The sequence below is a fragment of the Garra rufa genome, chromosome 24 (assembly GCF_049309525.1).
Source record: "Garra rufa chromosome 24, GarRuf1.0, whole genome shotgun sequence".
Taxonomy (NCBI): Eukaryota; Metazoa; Chordata; class Actinopteri; order Cypriniformes; family Cyprinidae; genus Garra; species Garra rufa.
In genome coordinates this window covers 22689810-22707918 of record NC_133384.1, presented here as the reverse complement: position 1 = coordinate 22707918, position 18109 = coordinate 22689810, and the positions used below count along the sequence as shown (strand labels likewise).

Here is an 18109-nt window from a genome sequence, read left to right as displayed (position 1 = left end):
TATATATATATATATATATATCAGCTAAGGTCCTTGTTTTGTATCTTAAAATGGTTAAACCTATAGTTCAAACTGTTTGAAACTTAAATTCAAGCTCTTCAGCGCTGCAAGCTAAATCATTCCAATATATATAAAAAATATCACATGATATAAAAATAACTCTATTATTGCACTGAATTGTTATCTCTTTCAGCAAGCCTTTGTGATGCACCACAATGATGAAGGAAGATGAAGAACAGTCAGAGATGCTTAGCAGCGGCTTCACAGTGATGCTATAGCCAGCTCAGCCAATCACACTCCGGTATGTAAATGAGACAGGAGAGCATGTCTGCTGATTGGTCCTCCCCAGACTTGCCATTGCCCTCATCGACTCTCTCTTCCTTGTTGTTGTTGTTGTGCCATCGCTGAGGTCCTTTGTGTGTGTGTGTGTGTTGGGGGGGCACAGGGAGGAGTCAAGCGCCTCTTTCTACAGCCAAGAAGAGGCGGGTCCTGCTGGGAGAGGCTGAGAGGAAGACAAGAGCGAGTGGGCGGGATCTAGACCCAGGCTGGAGTAGAGCATCCCTGACCGCGGCTCGGCTAACGGCTAGAAAAGCGTCTCCAGACTGATGCTGAGTCAGGTACAGGTGGAGTCACATCCTGTTTGGCTTGGACCCTCCAGAAATCATGGAGGAGCTGGAACATACCTGTCCACTGCCACGAACGGTGAGATATATGTGTTTTGTTGTCGTCGAGGGCATCTGGGAAATGCAGAGGATCACTTTTTCTTTGTTTTCAGCCTGTTTATCTGTTTTTGTCTTTTTGTGCTGCTGTCCCAGTGACGTTGAGCTTGTGAAACTGCAGTTAAAGTGAGCTGTTTTGTTCTAATGCCATGTCATAATGCTGCTTTAATCCTCTGCGTCTACCAGATGTTGTTTTGAAGTGCTAGAGCCAGTGCTTTGGTGGGATGGTGCTGAGCTAATGTTACAGACACCATCCAGATTGCATTTATCAGCAGGTTGCCCTTCTGTGATGTTGCTCCTCCTTCTAACCTTGTACAGAATTCTGGGAAAGGTCTCCAGCATCCTTCGAAACACTGTCTCCGTTGCTATGGGAATGAATCCATGGAGATTTTTCCTCCAATGAGTAATCAGATGTCACACCTACATTGCATTGGATATGTGAATGCATATGTGCCAGCTGGATCTGTTTCTTGCAGGAGGAAGCTCTCACTGGGCATTTCCTGAATAGACAGATGGTCACTATTGTCCCAAAGGTCACTGGAAGGTTAATGCAGAAATAGTTTTTTAATATTTTTGTAATGTGTTTGGCACAGAGTTCATTTAAACAGCATCTGGTGCCTCCGCCCCCATGTTTACTAAAACACTAGGAAGATGCCACAAGGTTGATTTTTATTAAAGAAATGAAATTCTGTCATCATTTACTCACCCTCACGTTGTTCCACACCTGTATGAGGTTATTTTTTCTGTTGAACACCAAAGAAGATATTTTGAAGAATGTTGATGATCAAACAGTTGACTTACATAGTACAGCTGAAGTAAAAATATTGCAGAATCTGCAAAATGTTCATTATTTTACCAAAATAAAAGGGATCATACAAAATGGGTGTTATTTTTTCTTTAGTACTTACTTTAATATGATATTTCACATAAAAGACCACAAATAATACACATAACACATGGACACATAAATAGTCCACAAGAGAAAATAATAGTTAAATTTATAAAAAATTACCCTGTTCAAAAGTTTACATACACTTAATTCCTAATATTGTGTTGTTACTTGAATGATCCACAGCTGTGTTTTTTTTTTTTTTTTGTCCTGAACAATTACTGTCCGCTGTTCTTCAGAAAAATGCTTCAGGTACCACAAATTCTGAAGTTTTTCAGCATATTTAAACCCTTTCCAACAATGACTGTATGAATTTGAGATCCATCTTTTTCACACTAAGGACAACTGAGGGACTCATATGCAACTATTACAGAAGGTTTAAATGCTTACTGACGCTACAGAAGGAAACGAAATGGATTAAGAGCCAGGGGTAAAAACTTTTGAACAGAATGAAGATATTTTTTCAGTTAATACTGCCCTTCAGAAGCTACAGAATATATTTACTTGTTCCCCAGAAGACAAAATAAGTTAAATTTAACCTGATCTTCAAATTGTAAAAGTTTTCACTCTCCGGCTCTTAATGTTTTGCTCAGTGTCAAATGATAGATGTCAAAATCATTCAGTCATTGTTGGAAAGAATTTGTGGGACCTGGAGGATTAGCGGACAGTTTAACTGTTCAGGGCAAACAAGAGATTCATTAACAACTATCACAAAAAAAAAAAAAAGAAAAAAAAAAGAACACAGCAGTGGATCATTCAGGTAACAAACTCAGTATTAAGAATCAAGTGTATGTAAACTTTTGAACAGGGTCATTTTTTTTATAAATTCAAGAATTATTTTCTCTTGTGGATTATATGTAAACGTCTTTTTGTGAAATATCTTATGAAGGTCAGTAATAAAAAAAAACATGCATTTCGTATGATTTTGGTAAAATAATTAACATTTTGCAGATTCTGCAAGGTGTATGTAAACTTTTGAGTTCAACTGCATATGGAAAATAATACTATGAAAGTCGATGGCTACCAGCAACTGTTGCCTACCAATATTCTTCAAAAAAAAAGAAGATACTTATACAAGTTTGAGTAAATGATGACAAAAAAAAAAAAAAACATTTTGAACACAATAAACATTGCCTTGATATTGTTCCCTTTTCCATTTTTGTTGTTTCAAGAATTAATTTCCTCTTTAAGTTAAGTCAACCCATTATAATATAATACAATATATAGATTTAAAGTGGACAAAACCCTTTAAATAAGAATAAAGTTTTTAAATTGAGCTGTTGGGCACAAAAAAAAAAAACATGGTTTGATATTTTTGTATGCTTGCTATTTCTTGTCCTTTTCCATTTTTGTTTTATGAATTTAGTATATATAATATATGCACATGTACCAGCTATTATTAGCGGCTCAACAGATCACAAAACTCATATAACAGTTTTTGAGTCACTGATTGAATCTTTTTTCGGATGTGCAAAAAAAAAAAAAAATTTCAATGTAACTTTGCTTTCCATTTATTACTTAAGGTACATATGAGTGAATATTTTTCTGCACTTTCATTATAAACTCCCTGAAAGACAGAAAATAAAATTCCTGCTACAATGCCATACATTGAAATGCTAATTCAGAACCATGTGGTGTCTCAGTGTCTGTGAGCCTATTGTTCTCTGTTTGTGCTATAAGCCACAAGGAGGTTTGAACAGATTGAAATATGCGTGTTATGTATGTCTGTGTCTGTCTCCCCCTCTGTGCTGCGGATGAATGATTTGTCTTAAGTCAGTGACATTAGAGAACCCTTTACTGGACAAATCAATACCCGCTGTAAAGAGGCTGTTACACAGATTGTCTTGAAATCAATACATCAGATAATAACCTCTATTCGTATAAAAATGGAAACATTTTTGAGAAGGGTAAATAGGATGTCATGTTTTTTCAGCGGGATTTTTTAAACAGTGATTTATTTGGGAAGCTGCAATGTCTATTTATTTCTTATCATGTGTCTCAAATCAATATATTCTTCAATCTTCTCTACAGACGCTTATAGAACCGGCCATATTTACCCCAGAGACGAGTTGTGAGTGTCGGGCGCCACATGAGAAGCTGACTGTAGAGCAAGCTCGACTCGGGACGCCTGGTCAGTCTGTACTTTCCCTGTTCAGTTTTCATAACAAAACAGAACACCAAGTTAAAAAGTTATCTTTGTCATAAGGTCATTCCTATTAGGCTATAACCTAAAAATATTGAAGATGCTTGTTTCATAAAGTACAAGACACTCAGACATATGCACTCAAGCTCTTAAACTTTAACTTAAACTTGCTTTTTTAAAGATTGTAACTTTATTCATTCTATCTTGATTATTATATAACTAAGTCACTAAGATGTTTATAAAGAAATCAACTTATCGTTTTAATACTTTTTGTTCTTTTGAACTCAACCTGAAAAGGTTGACTGTTACATATACTACCAGTCAAAAGTTTTTGAACAGTAAGATTTGAATGTTTTAAAGCTGTTTAAAGTAGTTTCTTCTGCTCACCAAGCCTGCATTTATTTGATTCAAAGTACAGCAAAAAATGTTAAATATTTTTACTATTTAAAATAACTGTTTTCTATTTGAATATATTTTAAAATGTAATTTATTCCTGTGATTTCAAAGCCGAATTTTTAGCATTATTACTCCAGTCACATGATTTCAGAAATCAGTCTAATATTCTGATTTGCTGCTCAAAAAATATTTATTATTATTATTATGTTGAAAAAAGCTGAGAAGATTTATTTTTTTTTTTCAGAAGAACGGCATTTATCTAAAATAGAAATCTTTTGTAAAGAGAAAAAATATATTGACTCCAGGCTTTTGAATGGTATAGTGTATAGTGTTACAAACGCTTTTTAGTTCAGATAAATGCTAATCTTTGGATTTTTCTATTCATCAAAGCATCCTGAAAAATATGTACTCAACTGTTTTAAAAATTGATAATAATAGTAATAAAAATGATTCTTGAACAGCAAATCAGCATTTTAGAGTGATATCTAAAGGATCATAAAGACTGGAGTAATTTTGCAGAAAATGAAGCTTTGATCACAATAAATTACATTTTAAAATATATTCAAATAGAAAACAGTTATTTCAAATAGTAAACATATTTCAAAATTGCGCTGTTTTTGCTGTACTTTGGATCAAATAAATGCAGGCTTGGTGAGCAAAAGAGACTTCTTTAAAAACATACAAAATCTTACTGTTCAAAAACTTTTGACTGGTAGTGTACTGTATATATTTGTTTAATATTTGTAAAATATTTTGCCCAATATATTAAGACTGTATAATTATTAACAATCTATAGACAAGCAAGACTTTAAGTCTAAGATTCGTACAGGTAGTAGTTGATTTACTAAAAAGTAACAAAAGTACATGATAAACTGTGTAAGTGTGTAAAAAAATTAACACATTTGAAAATTCTTTTTGGTTGAAGAACACATTTGTTTTCATCTTTTGGACCCATTTTGCAAATCCCATCAAACATTAATAAATTAAGCTACTTAAACTAATCCCATATCAGTGTCAGAGGAACACACATTGCTTCTAGGATAGTCCACCACTGGGATTGGACCCTGCAAGACTAGATTCAGGGATTCCCTGTTCATTCTGTGACCCAGATTCTCTCAGTCACGGCTCACAAAGCTCTCACATACCAGAGCTCTGCTGGCCAATGAATACTGAGCTCTGCTATAGTGGAGAAGAGACAAAAGAAGAAAGGTTGAATAGTTTGTGATGTCCTTCAAGGACATAGAAAGTGACTATTTTAAGTTTGTAAAACTGTGAGGGTAAAAGTGAACAGTGAAAAATAATGGCGTTGCCCGCTCTATTCATATCTTTCACTCTGTCTTGGCCAGAATTTTGACTAACAGCATTTTTAATGTTTTTGAAAGAAGTCTGTGATGCTCACCGAAGCCGCATTTATTTGATAAATACAGTAAAAATAGCAATATTTTGGAATATTATTGCTATTTAAAACAACTGTTTTCTATTTTAATATATTTTAAAACATAATTTATTCCTGTGTTGCAAAGCTGAATTTTCAGCACCAATACTGTAGTCTTGTGTTACATGATCCTTTAGAAATCATTCTAATATTCTGATTTGGAGCTCTTCACACAAATTTCACGATTTGATTTAAATCTAATTCACAAGCATACGATATGACATTAGTAATTTTGGATATAAATCAGGGACAGTAGCTACATGCTTAATTTTCTCAAAGAAAGAAAATGCTCAACTAATGCTGCAAAATATACATGAGAGTCAGTTGGTACTACAATACTATAATACTGAAGGCTAAAATTAACTAATTTGTACAAAAACGCTTAAATTAGCCTACACTCATTTAAGTTTATAATAATAAAGTTACAGTTAGGCTACACAATTGTTTCTAACGTTACTCCAATTCGTTTTTTTTTTTAAATATAAACGTATAAATGGTGGCTATCATAAAAAAACTTGACAGATTTATTCAAACATAAATTAAACATTGAATAACAGTAAAAAATTATAATGAACATGTTATATAGACATATATTAAGCAAAATGCTCCTCTCTAGAGTTCATTTTTCTAGCTGACTAACGAGTTTTTAATCACCGAGTATGTTTTTTTCCTGAGGTAAATGTGACGTTACGTGACATATTGTTTACAAGCTCTTATATTTAGGTCTTTTCGCGGTTAAAACATTGAATGAGCGATTACATTAAGACATGATACAGATTTCGGTAAGTTGGCATACCTTAGGAGGTTTTTTCGTGTTTATCTCGTGCTGAAATTGGTTTTAAAACGAAGGAGATGATCAGTTCACGCTGCCCTTCTCTTGAACTGAAGATCTCTTGAAGATCTGTCTCTCCACATTAAACAGCGCCAAAACGGCATTTATTGTTTGAATACTGAGAAAAAATCGACAGAATTTGAAATTTGAGACTTTGTTTCTTATCAAATGTAACAAAGATCAAAACTTATGGCGATTTACTGGATGGGAGGTTTGCTAGAATGTTCCATATCGTTTCGTAAAAATGACAATCGATTCAAATCGAGAAATACTTTTTTTTTTTTACCCAGCCTTACATCTTATTATCAGTCCTAACACTTATGCTACTCAGTATTTTTCTGAATACTAATATATTTTTTATTCAGGATTTTTTTGATGAATAGAAAGATCAAAAGAACAGCATTTATTTGAAATATACATTTTTTGTAACATCATAAATGACTCATCAAGTGTCCTCCCTGCTGAAAAAAACAGCATATGCTGGTTAGATATGTTTTGGTGCTGGAATGCTGGTTAATGCTGGTCCTTTGCTGGTTTATGCTGGTCCATAGCTGGTTTATGCTGGCCCTTTGCTGGTTAATGCTGGTCCTTTGCTGGTATAGGCTGGTCCATAGCTGGTTTATGCTGGCCCTTTGCTGGTTAATGCTGGTCCTTTGCTGGTATAGGCTGGTCCATAGCTGGTTTATGCTGGCCCTTTGCTGGTTAATGCTGGTCCTTTGCTGGTATAGGCTGGTCCATAGCTGGTTTATGCTGGCCCTTTGCTGGTTAATGCTGGTCCTTTGCTGGTTTATGCTGGTCCATAGCTGGTTTATGCTGGCCCTTTGCTGGTTAATGCTGGTCCTTTGCTGGTTAATGCTGGTCCTTTGCTGGTTTATGCTGGTCCATAGCTGGTTTATGCTGGTCCTTTGCTGGTTAATGCTGGTCCTTTGCTGGTTTATGCTGGTCCATAGCTGGTTTATGCTGGCCCTTTGCTGGTTTATGCTGGTCATGTTGCTGGTCAAGGACCAGCATAAACCAGCAAAGGGCCAGCATAAACCAGCTAAAACAAGCATCCCAGCACCAAAACATACCTAACCAGCATATGCTGTTTTTTTCAGCAGGACTTGCTGAATAGAAGTATGAATATCTTTTATAAAAATACTACTTTTTGTGTTTTGTGTGTTTTTGTTTCTGTAAATGATTTCTAAAAGTATCTTGAATTTTCCATTCTCAGTGGACCGGCCGGTACGAATCTATGCAGATGGCATCTTCGATCTTTTTCATTCTGGTCACGCTCGTGCCCTGATGCAGGCTAAGAATCTGTTCCCTAACGCCTACCTTATAGTTGGAGGTATATATGTGTTGAATTTACTGATCCAGACTTTGCAGTATATGCTGAATTATGAACTCTGTCCTAAACTGATGAAATGTGTTTCTGTGTGTTAAGTATGTAGTGATGAACTCACTCACAAGTTCAAGGGCTTCACTGTGATGACAGAAGATGAGCGTTATGAGGCATTGAGACATTGCCGCTACGTCGATGAGGTTTTGCGTGACGCGCCTTGGACCCTGACCCAAGAGTTTTTAGAAAAACACAAGGTCAGTTTTTGGTCACATTCTAGCACCTTACCCATAATTCCCTGTGGTTAACCCTCTGGTTTGTATTCTTCAGATTGACTTTGTGGCGCATGATGACATCCCATACTCCTCTGCTGGCTCTGAGGATGTGTACAAGCATATCAAGGAGGCAGGTAAAAAAAAAAAAGCGGCCTTCGCTTAAGAGCATGTGTGTGTTTGTGTTTCAGAAAAGATCTAACATGTGTGAGTGTCTCAGGTATGTTTGTGCCCACTAAAAGGACAGAAGGGATCTCAACGTCTGACCTGATCACCAGGATAGTGAGAGACTATGACGTGTACGCTAGACGCAATTTGCAGAGGGGCTACACTGCTAAAGAACTCAACGTCAGTTATATTAATGTAAGTGAATGAACTTAATAAGGGATCTAAGCATTCTCAAATGTGACCCTGGACCACAAAACCAGTCCTAAGTACCACAGCTATATATTTGTAGCAATAGCCTGCAAGACACCATATTGGTCAAAAGATCAATTTTTCTTTTATGCCAAAAATCATTAGGTAAGTAAAGATCATGCTCCAAGAAGACATTATGTTTCCTACTGTAAATATATCAAAACTTAATTTTGATTAGTAATATGCATTGCTTAGAAGTTCATTTGGTCAACTTTAAAGGCGATTTTCTCAATATTGAGAATTTTCACACCCTTCAGATTCCAGATTGTCAAATAGTTGTATCTCAACCAAATATTGTCCTATCCTAACAAACCATACATAAATGGAAAGCTTATTTATTCAGCTTATTTATAACTGATAGCTGTCTTTATCAATCACTTTTGATCAAATTAAAGCATCCTTGCTAAATAAAAGTATTAATTTCTATAAATTCTTTTAAAAAAATTACACCGTCTCTTAAAGCTGTTGAATGTTATAGTATATAATATTACAAAAGCTTTTTATTTCAGATAAATGCTGATCTTTGAATCCTTCTATTCATTAAAGAATCCTGAAAAAAAATACTCAACTGTTTTAAATATCAGTAATAATAATAATAATAATTTCTTGAACAGCAAATCAGCATATGATTTCTAAAGGATCATGTGACTGGAGTAATAATGCTGAAAATGTAGTTTTGACCACAGGAATAAATGACATTTTAAAATATATTAAAATAGAAAGCACTTATATTGAATAGTAAAATTATTTCACAATATTAATGCTTTTCAGCGCAACATTTCTAATTTTTGTTTAAAGTTAAATTACTAAAATTGCTACAATTTAAAACATAATAAATATAGACATCTTTGTCATTTAAAGGAACAGTTCACCCAAAAATAAAAATTCTGTCATTAATTACTCACCCTCATGTTGTTCCGAACCCATAAGACCCAATCATCTTCAGAAAACAAATTAAGATATTTTTGATGAAATCTGAGAATCTGAGAAGCTACAAGAATACTTTTTGTGCGCAAAGAAAACAAAAATTACTACTTTATTCAACAAATTTTTGTCTTCCGTGTCAGTCTTTGCCATACTCTCGTGAATGCGTGTCGAAAACTGATACAGAAGAGAAGAAATTGTTGAATAAAGTTGTTATTTTTGCTTTCTTTGCACACAAAAAGTATTCTCATAGCTTCATAACATTACGGTTGAACCACTGATATCACGTGGACTTTTTTAACAATGTCCTTACTACCTATCTGGGTCTTGAAATTGCTAGTTGTGTTGCTATCTATGCAGGGTCAGAAAGCTTTCGGATTTCATCAAAAATATCTTAATTTGTGTTCTAAAGATGAACAAAGTTCTTACAGGTTTGGAAAGACATGAAGGTGAGTAATTAAAGACAGAATATCGTTTTTTAGTGAACTATTCCTTGAACACAGGGATTAAAAAATGCTTTTTGGACAGGAAAAGAAGTACCGATTGCAGAATCAGGTGGACAGGATGAAAGAGAAGGTGAAAACGGTTGAGGAGAAGTCCAAGCACTTTGTGTATAGAGTAGAAGAAAAGAGCCATGATCTCATTCAGAAGTGGGAGGAGAAATCACGAGAATTCATTGGGAACTTTCTAGAGCTCTTTGGTCCAGATGGAACATGGGTAAGCAAGACTATTATCACTTTTTCTTTTTTTCCAATCACACTTACATATTTCTAAACATGACCTCCCCATTTCTCCAGAAGCAAATGTTTCAGGAACGTAGCGGACGTATGATCCAAGCTTTCTCTCCACGCTGCTCACCCAGCAACAGCCCACCAAGGGACTTTTCCCCATCCCGCTCTCCATCGCCTCCATCCCGCTGGGCAATGCCCAGAACCTCACCACCTTCATCCCCGAAGGGTGCCTCGGCCTCCATCAGCAGCATGAGCGAGGGCGACGAGGACGAGAAGTGAGGAATAAACCATCACACACATAATAGACTGCACTTTACCCACAATTACACACACATAACACACTGGCAGCGATGACAGGTCAACTGCCCTCATGGGAAATTTTCAAGTACTGTACACAGCACAGGGTTGTTGAAGTCCTGTTTAGTCATGCTCGTATTACAGCAAATATCTGAAAGCCATTGCAGTTCTAAAGCAGATCCTGAGAGGAGATTTAACAATTGTGGCCACTGTTAGTATTTTTGTTGTTTTATCACCCACAAATTCAGTTTAAAGGGATAGTTCATCCAAAAATGAAAATTGTGTCATTGATTACTCAACCTCATGTTGTTCCAAACCCGTTTTTTTTCACCAATGAAAACTCGTTTTGAATGACCAAAACTACGACGAAAATATATTGACATTTACGTCAATAAATAAAAACGAGATGGTAATGTTAGAGAACAAGGGTTTGGGAAGAGATTTATTCAGAACGATTCTGCTGCGTGTACATTTGTACATTTAAACTGTATCATAGCTGCTGGAACGCTTGCTGCACATCTTATAAAATGTTCAAAAATGTCATTATCTGGGAGTAAGAGAAAAACAGATATATGGATCAATTTGACGACACAAAAGAGAACTCACGAGTTGCAGACAAAATGATGTTGAATTGTCAGTTTTGACGAGTATTCACGTAAACACAGTTTATTACGTATTAAGTGAATGTAAACAATTGGGAGAATATCAGATGTGTATCAGAATGCATCCTTGCATTCGGTTTTAAAGGGACAGCAGCCTAATTTAGTTGCTAATGTCCGAGTCTTTGATGCTAATCAAGTAACAAAAGATAGACAAAAAGAAAATCACTCACTGCTCTTGACTGAATCACTTTAGTAGCCCTGATAAAGATTAATCTAAATTTACTTATATAAATATGTCTGCTTGAAAGAATAAAGGATGTGGTAAACAGGTTCTTACAAAGAATGCATAATTAGCCTATACAACCATCAGTATGAACCATCATTGAAAAGAAGACCATAATCTTGTTCTTTATAGATTTTAGATTTTAAATCCACTGTAGATCAGAAAACTAAATCAAAATTTGCTGTCAAAATTAACACTGGTTCAATCGACACGGAAGAGTTTAAATTGTTAAATAAAGTTGTTATTTTTGTTTTCTTTGCTTACAAATAGTATTCTCGTAGCTTCATAACATTGCAGTTGTACCACTGATGTCACATGGACTATTTTAACAGTCTTTACTACTTTTCTGAGCCTTTATGCAGGGTCAGAAAGCTCTTGGAATTTTTATTTCATCAGAAATATCTTAATTTGTGTTTCTTGATGAACAAAGGTCTTACAAGTTTGGAACAACGTGAATGTAATTAATGATAGAATTTTCACTTTTAGGTGAACTATTCCTTTAATAAAACAGAAGTGTAAAAATAGACACTTAGCAGAAGTAAAATAGACACTGAAATATTGTAAACAAAAGTGGCGCAACTTGAATTTGCCCTAAAGGTTTAACAGGATGAGGACTAGTTCTGTCATCTAATGCTCAGGTCTGACTGGAACATATTGTAACATACTGTATGTACATCAATCCCTGTTTATTGTTCTCAAAAAAATGATGTCTGATCCACCTCATGACTGTGTGTCAGCACACCCATGAGGAAGCCGCTAGCAATCACTGAGCTGTCTGTGCATGAATGTGTTTAGTTCTCATTAATAATCATAAATGTGTGTTACTGCAGCCTTAACCTCAAAATAGGTTAATTTCTTTGCAAAATTATGACACTTTTTAAATCAAATGTCTTAAGAATAATATATCCAAAAGATCTAGTGGCTTTAGATAAATGGTAATGAGCTCAAACTTGGGGACTAAAAATCATGCAAATTGGGGGATATCATATTTCAGCAATAGTTTACACAAAAATGAAAATTTTCCGATTTGTTTCTTCATTAGATTTGAAGAAATGTAGCATTACATCACTTGCTCACCAATGATTTCTCTGTTTTCAATGAGTGCCGTCAGAATGAGAGTCCAAACAGCTGATAACATTACAATAATCCACAAGTAATCCATATGACTCAGTTCATCGATTAACATTGTGTGAAGTGAAAAGCTGACTGTTTGAAAAATACTGTACATAATTAAGGAGTTTTAATGTTAAAGGATTAGTTCACTTTCAGAACAAAAATGTACAGATAATTTACTCACCCCCCTGTCATCCAAGATGTTCATGTCTTTCTTTCTTCAGTCATAAAGAAATGTTTTTTGAGGAAAACATTTGAGGAATTTCTACAGTGCCTGCGAGTTTGAACTTCCAAAATGCAGTTTAAATGCAGCTGCAAAGGGCTCTAAACAATCCCAGCCAAGAAAGAAGGGTCTTATCTAGCGAAAAGATTGGTTATTTTCTTTAAAGGGGTCATCGGATGCCCATTTTCCACAAGTTGATATGATTCTTTAGGGTCTTAATGAGAAGTCTAGTACATACCTTGGTTAAAATTTCTCATTGGTAGTGTAAAAAACACTATTTTTACAAATCAGCCCTTTATAGAGTGAGCTATTCTGTTGCATTGTCTATTAAATGCTAATGAGCTCTGCTCGCCCCGCCCCTCTCTGCTGTAGGATGATGAGCCATCATGTTTACTTTAGCCGAATTTAGCCGCGTTTAGCTGTGAAACTTGCTAGCACATTATTAAGAACGGCCATTTGCAAAGATGCATAAAAAACCTTATACATACTTTTGCTGTGGGTGAAGCTGCATCACGAATGATTCACACAAACATAGACGCATATGTACATCTGGATTGGCGCTTTCCTTTAAAAAAACGAAAGTAACATTAATTCTCTGCATCTTCAGTGGCTCAGATGTTGGGAGTTAATGACGAGAGAGAGGGCGGGTCTAAGGTTAAGCGCTCATGTCAATCAACTATTGTGGGAGCAACCTCTGTCTGTGTGTCGCCACACCAACTAGAAGCTGAGAATGACCTGATTTTAAAAAGGGGATATTACTTTTAAAGATGAAAAAAAAAAAACACTGGGTGGATTTTTATTGTAAGGTGGTTGTGTACACAATCTGCCAACACACAATAATGATTAAACAACATGTAAAAGTGAGTTTTGCATCTGATGACCCCTTTAAAAAAAATTACAATTTATACACTTTTTAACCACAAATGCTCATCCAGCTCATCCAATTGCAATCCATTTTCTGTGCACTCTGGTTCAATACAGTTAGGGCATGTCGAAAAACTAATTTTCTCCTTGACTTCAAAATCATCCTACATTGCTGCAGAAGTACCAACCCAGTGTTTACAATTTAAATGTGCAAAGAAGGTCAAACGACCTTTACTAAAAAAGGTAAAACAGTGATGTAGGACTATTTTGAAGTTGCAGGAGACAATATGAGATGCAAGTTTTTCGACATACCCTAACTGTCTTGAACCCGAGTGCAAAGAGTACACGCAGAGCTAGACAAGACGAGCATTTGAGGTTAAAATGTATGTAAAATATACATTTATTTTAGAAAATAACCAATCGTTTCGCCAGATTAGACCCTTTTTTCGTTGGCTGGGATCGTTTAGAGACCTTCAAAAACTGCATTTAAACTGCATTTTGGAAATTTAAACTCGCAGGCACCATAGAAGACCACTATATGGAGAAAATTTCTGAAATGTTTTCTTTAAAAAACAATTTCTTTACGACTGAAGAAAGAAAGACGTGAACATCTTGGATGACAAGGGGGTGAGTAAATTATCTGTAAATTCTTGTTCTGGAAGTGATACCTTAAATCAGGGGTCCCCAAACTAAGGCCCGGGGGCCGAATGCGGCCCGCCCCCATATTTGGACCGGCCCTCTGAACAATGCCAGAGACATATTTTGAAAATGCAATTTTAAATATGTTTTACTTATATCATGTCGGTATTTGATAATAAAGGTTGGCTTTCAAACTAAAATTTCCCTTAGTTATTAACATAGGTATAATTATTTGTAAAATTCACTAAGAGAATGGTACATTCAACGTAATGTGTCATCGCGATAGAACAGGTGATGCGTGAGCCAGCTAGAAAAGAGCGATGACTAAATGACTAGCACTGCTACTTCATTCATCTCCCAGTTACCCAAAGTTTTTCTCGGTTGGTTGTGCATCTTTTTCTTCCACACTTTTTTTCTTCAACTCAACTTTGTTAACATGCTTGGATGCAGCACTCTGTGAACAGCCAGCTTCTTTGGCAATCAATGTTTGTGGCTTACCCTACTTGTGAAGGGTGTCAATGATTGTCTTCTGGACAACTGTCAGATCAGCAGTCTTCCCCATAATTGTGTAGCCTAGTGAACCAAACTGAGAGACCATTTTGACGGCTCAGGAAACCTTTGCAGGTTGGCATGTCACCATATTCTAATTTGTTGAGAATTGGTGGGTTTTTGTTAAATGTGAGCCAAATCATCACAATTAAAAGAACCAAAGACTTAAACTACTTCACTCTGTGTGCATTCAATTTATTTAATACACAAGTTTCACAATTTGAGTTGAATTACTGAAATAAATGAACTTTTCCATGACATTCTAAATTACTGAGAAGCACCTGTATATCTTTTGAAAAGAAATGATAATTTGCCTGTCTGGTGCATAAAAAATAATAAACTATTCTAGCATTGAAAGGTATAATAAATACAGGTAAAATCATAATAAAATAATAATAATAATAATAGTAGTCAGTCCGGCCCATGGAATTTTATTTTATAAACCAACCCGGCCCCCCATTAAAGAAAAGAAAATTATGTGGCCCGCTCAGAAAAAAGTTTGGGGACCCCTGCCTTAAATCATTACTTCTGGCCTTACTTGTGTATTTTGATGTTTTTATCAGCTGTTTGGACTCTCATTCTGATGGCACCCATTCACTTCATACAATTCATTTGTGAGCAAGTGATGTAATGCTGAATTTCTCCAAACCTGTTGTGATAAAGAAGCAAACTCATTTACATCTTGGATGGCCTGTGGGTGAATAAATGTTCAACAAAGTTTCATTTTAGAGTGAGCTATTCTTTTAAATCTGTGCTGCGCGAACTACCAGCCCTACATCATGTAATGTCTTCCTGTCTTGTCTAGGTATGTCATTATATGTATGCCAGAGCCATTTCAATTCACATAATCTGCACTGTAAAAATTGTCTTTTTGTTTTTCTTTTACATTAAAACTGACTTAAAATGTAAATAATAAACTCAGAAACAACAGTTTTCAGCTTTGAGATTCATGTACGCATATTGATAGTAGTACTGGAAGATCTCTTTATTGTTCTTCTTTTATAGGTACTTCATGGAATGTCAACAGATCAATATTATGATGATTTATGTGTCAGTGTCAGCATCACACACAATCATCTAATATATAACATATTTTGTATGTTCAGAACAGCTTTTTTCTATAAGCAGTGGTGTTTAACTAGTCATAACAAAAAGAAAATAAGTCCAAAAACACTGACAAAAACGTTCATTTTGCAGATACAAGATGGTTGCATGACACTAAAATATCAGGAGTTTTTATCATAGGTAAACCGATTTTCCTAATGTGCTGTATGCATGCAAAAACTAGAGTATACTAGCAAAATCAACAACTATTTGAGCTTGACGACGACACACAAGACCACGAAGGCTTGTTTTTCACAGGAAAATGCTTGCATACTTCAATCTGCTCTTCTGAACGCTTGGAGTTCAAGGCATCAAAGTGCATTCTTCATTGACTTCTTCAAACATAAAAACTATTAAACCATATCACAAATATTTTTAAATAAATACTGAAATCTACACTTCAGTAACATATGAGAAACTGTAAGGTACTTTATGTCACCAAAAATGCAAAAATGTTCCCTTGAGGTTTCATGAGACCCCCGAACACAACACAAAACAGCATTAAGACAGATGTAGATGGTTTTGAACATTTGCTATGGAAAGATTCTAACACGTGGAACAGTAACAGAACATCAGCTGATAAATATGCAATCAGTCTGTATAAAACAACAGCATGCCTGCGGAGTTTAGATGAATGAATCTCATGAACTTGAAAAAGAAAATGTGCAAGATCATATTTTATATATATATATATATATATATATATATATATATATATATAATTTATTTATTTTTGTGATGAAATATGATTTAGACATATTCTTGACAGGTTTCATGAGACTCAACCTGGAGTGTTGCAGTAAAAATACAAACTACTAAGCAAATGTTCATCTTATGGAGTTTCAAATAGCAAAAATAGGCAAAACTCACCTGACTATAGAAATATCATTCAGGTTTATCTAAATATACTTGTGCGTACAAAATAACCATTGAGTGATAAATGACAGGGAATTTTTTTTAAAGATAGGACACAGTGTCAAAGACAAACTAACTAGCCTGGGCAAAGTTAGGTTTGTTGTTAAGCATTGGTTCCTGTGAACCAGACAAGCTGTCCTGTATTTCTTAAAATCATTGCAGTCCCAAACCATATCTGTTTTAGATATTATCATAATTATATAATAAGACAAGGTCCTTTGGAAAACAGTAATTCCATCGAAAGGAATGTCTGAGAAGTAGTGGTATAATAAAAATAAATCTTAAGATAAAAGTTCATGAAATTGCTTTTTGAGTTTATATCTAACTATGCATTTTCTCTCAATCACGTTTCTATTCCAACAAAGTCTGCAAGTGAATATTTTAGCAAATATCACCATGCAGGGGCTATAATGTCGTAAAAGCAGTATCTGCTTTTTAAAGATGAAAAAAGAATAATGACTATAATAGTGCATTCTTCTTTAAAGTTCATCACCGTCTCTCTTCATTTACTTTAGTTCTGTATTGCTGACCTGTAAGTGAATGTAGGTCATGTACTGCAGCTACTCGCACTGAGGCCCAGCTCAGAATCAGCACAGCCCTACACAAATGCACCAAGTTGGGAGAAAACTCTAAATAAATGGGGGTCGAATAAATACATAAATATTTTAAACTACACTGGTTTGTTTAAAAGTGCATTCCTCCATGCTTGGAAATATGAGTTTGTCAGCATACTTCTCTGCCCCAACATCGGCTCACATTTCACCCAAAACATTAAAAGAAAAATATGAATGATTTTGCATTAAGTAAATTATTTTTAGGATCACTGACATTGTTTGCATTATGACATTTTCATGACAACTGAGCAACCCCCCCGCCCCCAATTCTTATTACTGTAATACATTTTTTTCCTAATTAAAATCAAAATAAATTTAAGTTGAGTTGAAACACATTTAAAAAATTATAAATATATTACAAAAAAATATTTTAAAAATATAAATACTTAATATATAAATGAATAAATACTTAATATAACAAAAACTTTGTGTGTATATAATTTTAATAATTATTCATTTTAATAACAAAATTAATTAAATTAATAAAAAAAAATATATATAGTTAAGTACATTTTATTATTCTGAATAAATATATATTTATTATTTTTAATAAAAAAGTCATTTTCATTATTCTATTGCATCATTAAAATGAATATTAATCATTAAAATATAAACATAATATTTGTGTTATTTAAATATATTTAAATATATTTAAATATGTCAATTGTATTATTTTGAAAAAAATATTATTTTGGATTATAAGACATTTTCATTATTATGTTTCATTATTACAATTATTAGTAATGCAATCTAATAATGAAAATGCGTTTAATAATTAAAAATAATAAATTTTACTTATTTATATACACATATAAATAACAAATGTA

The 18109-nt window shown here is 34.5% G+C and overlaps 1 protein-coding gene across 1 annotated transcript; it reads left to right on the top strand.

The window, feature by feature from the left end:
- Positions 1–575: 575 nt before the first annotated feature.
- pcyt1ba (phosphate cytidylyltransferase 1B, choline a) lies at positions 576–15579 on the top strand. Its single transcript, XM_073830810.1, has 8 exons — positions 576–702; positions 3640–3739; positions 7628–7744; positions 7841–7992; positions 8066–8144; positions 8228–8370; positions 9877–10065; positions 10146–15579. The coding sequence occupies exons 1-8, from the start codon at positions 664–666 to the stop codon at positions 10356–10358; spliced, it is 1032 nt and encodes a 343-aa protein (XP_073686911.1). The 5' UTR covers positions 576–663; the 3' UTR covers positions 10359–15579.
- Positions 15580–18109: the final 2530 nt, after the last annotated feature.

Bases quoted from the DNA above. Each gene is read 5' to 3' on its own strand.
- pcyt1ba (XM_073830810.1), top strand. From the start codon at position 664: ATGGAGGAGCTGGAACATACCTGTCCACTGCCACGAACG. The intron at 7,993-8,065 runs GTCAGTTTTTGG...TGTATTCTTCAG, and splicing joins AGTTTTTAGAAAAACACAAG to ATTGACTTTGTGGCGCATGA. The intron at 10,066-10,145 runs GTAAGCAAGACT...CCATTTCTCCAG, and splicing joins TTGGTCCAGATGGAACATGG to AAGCAAATGTTTCAGGAACG.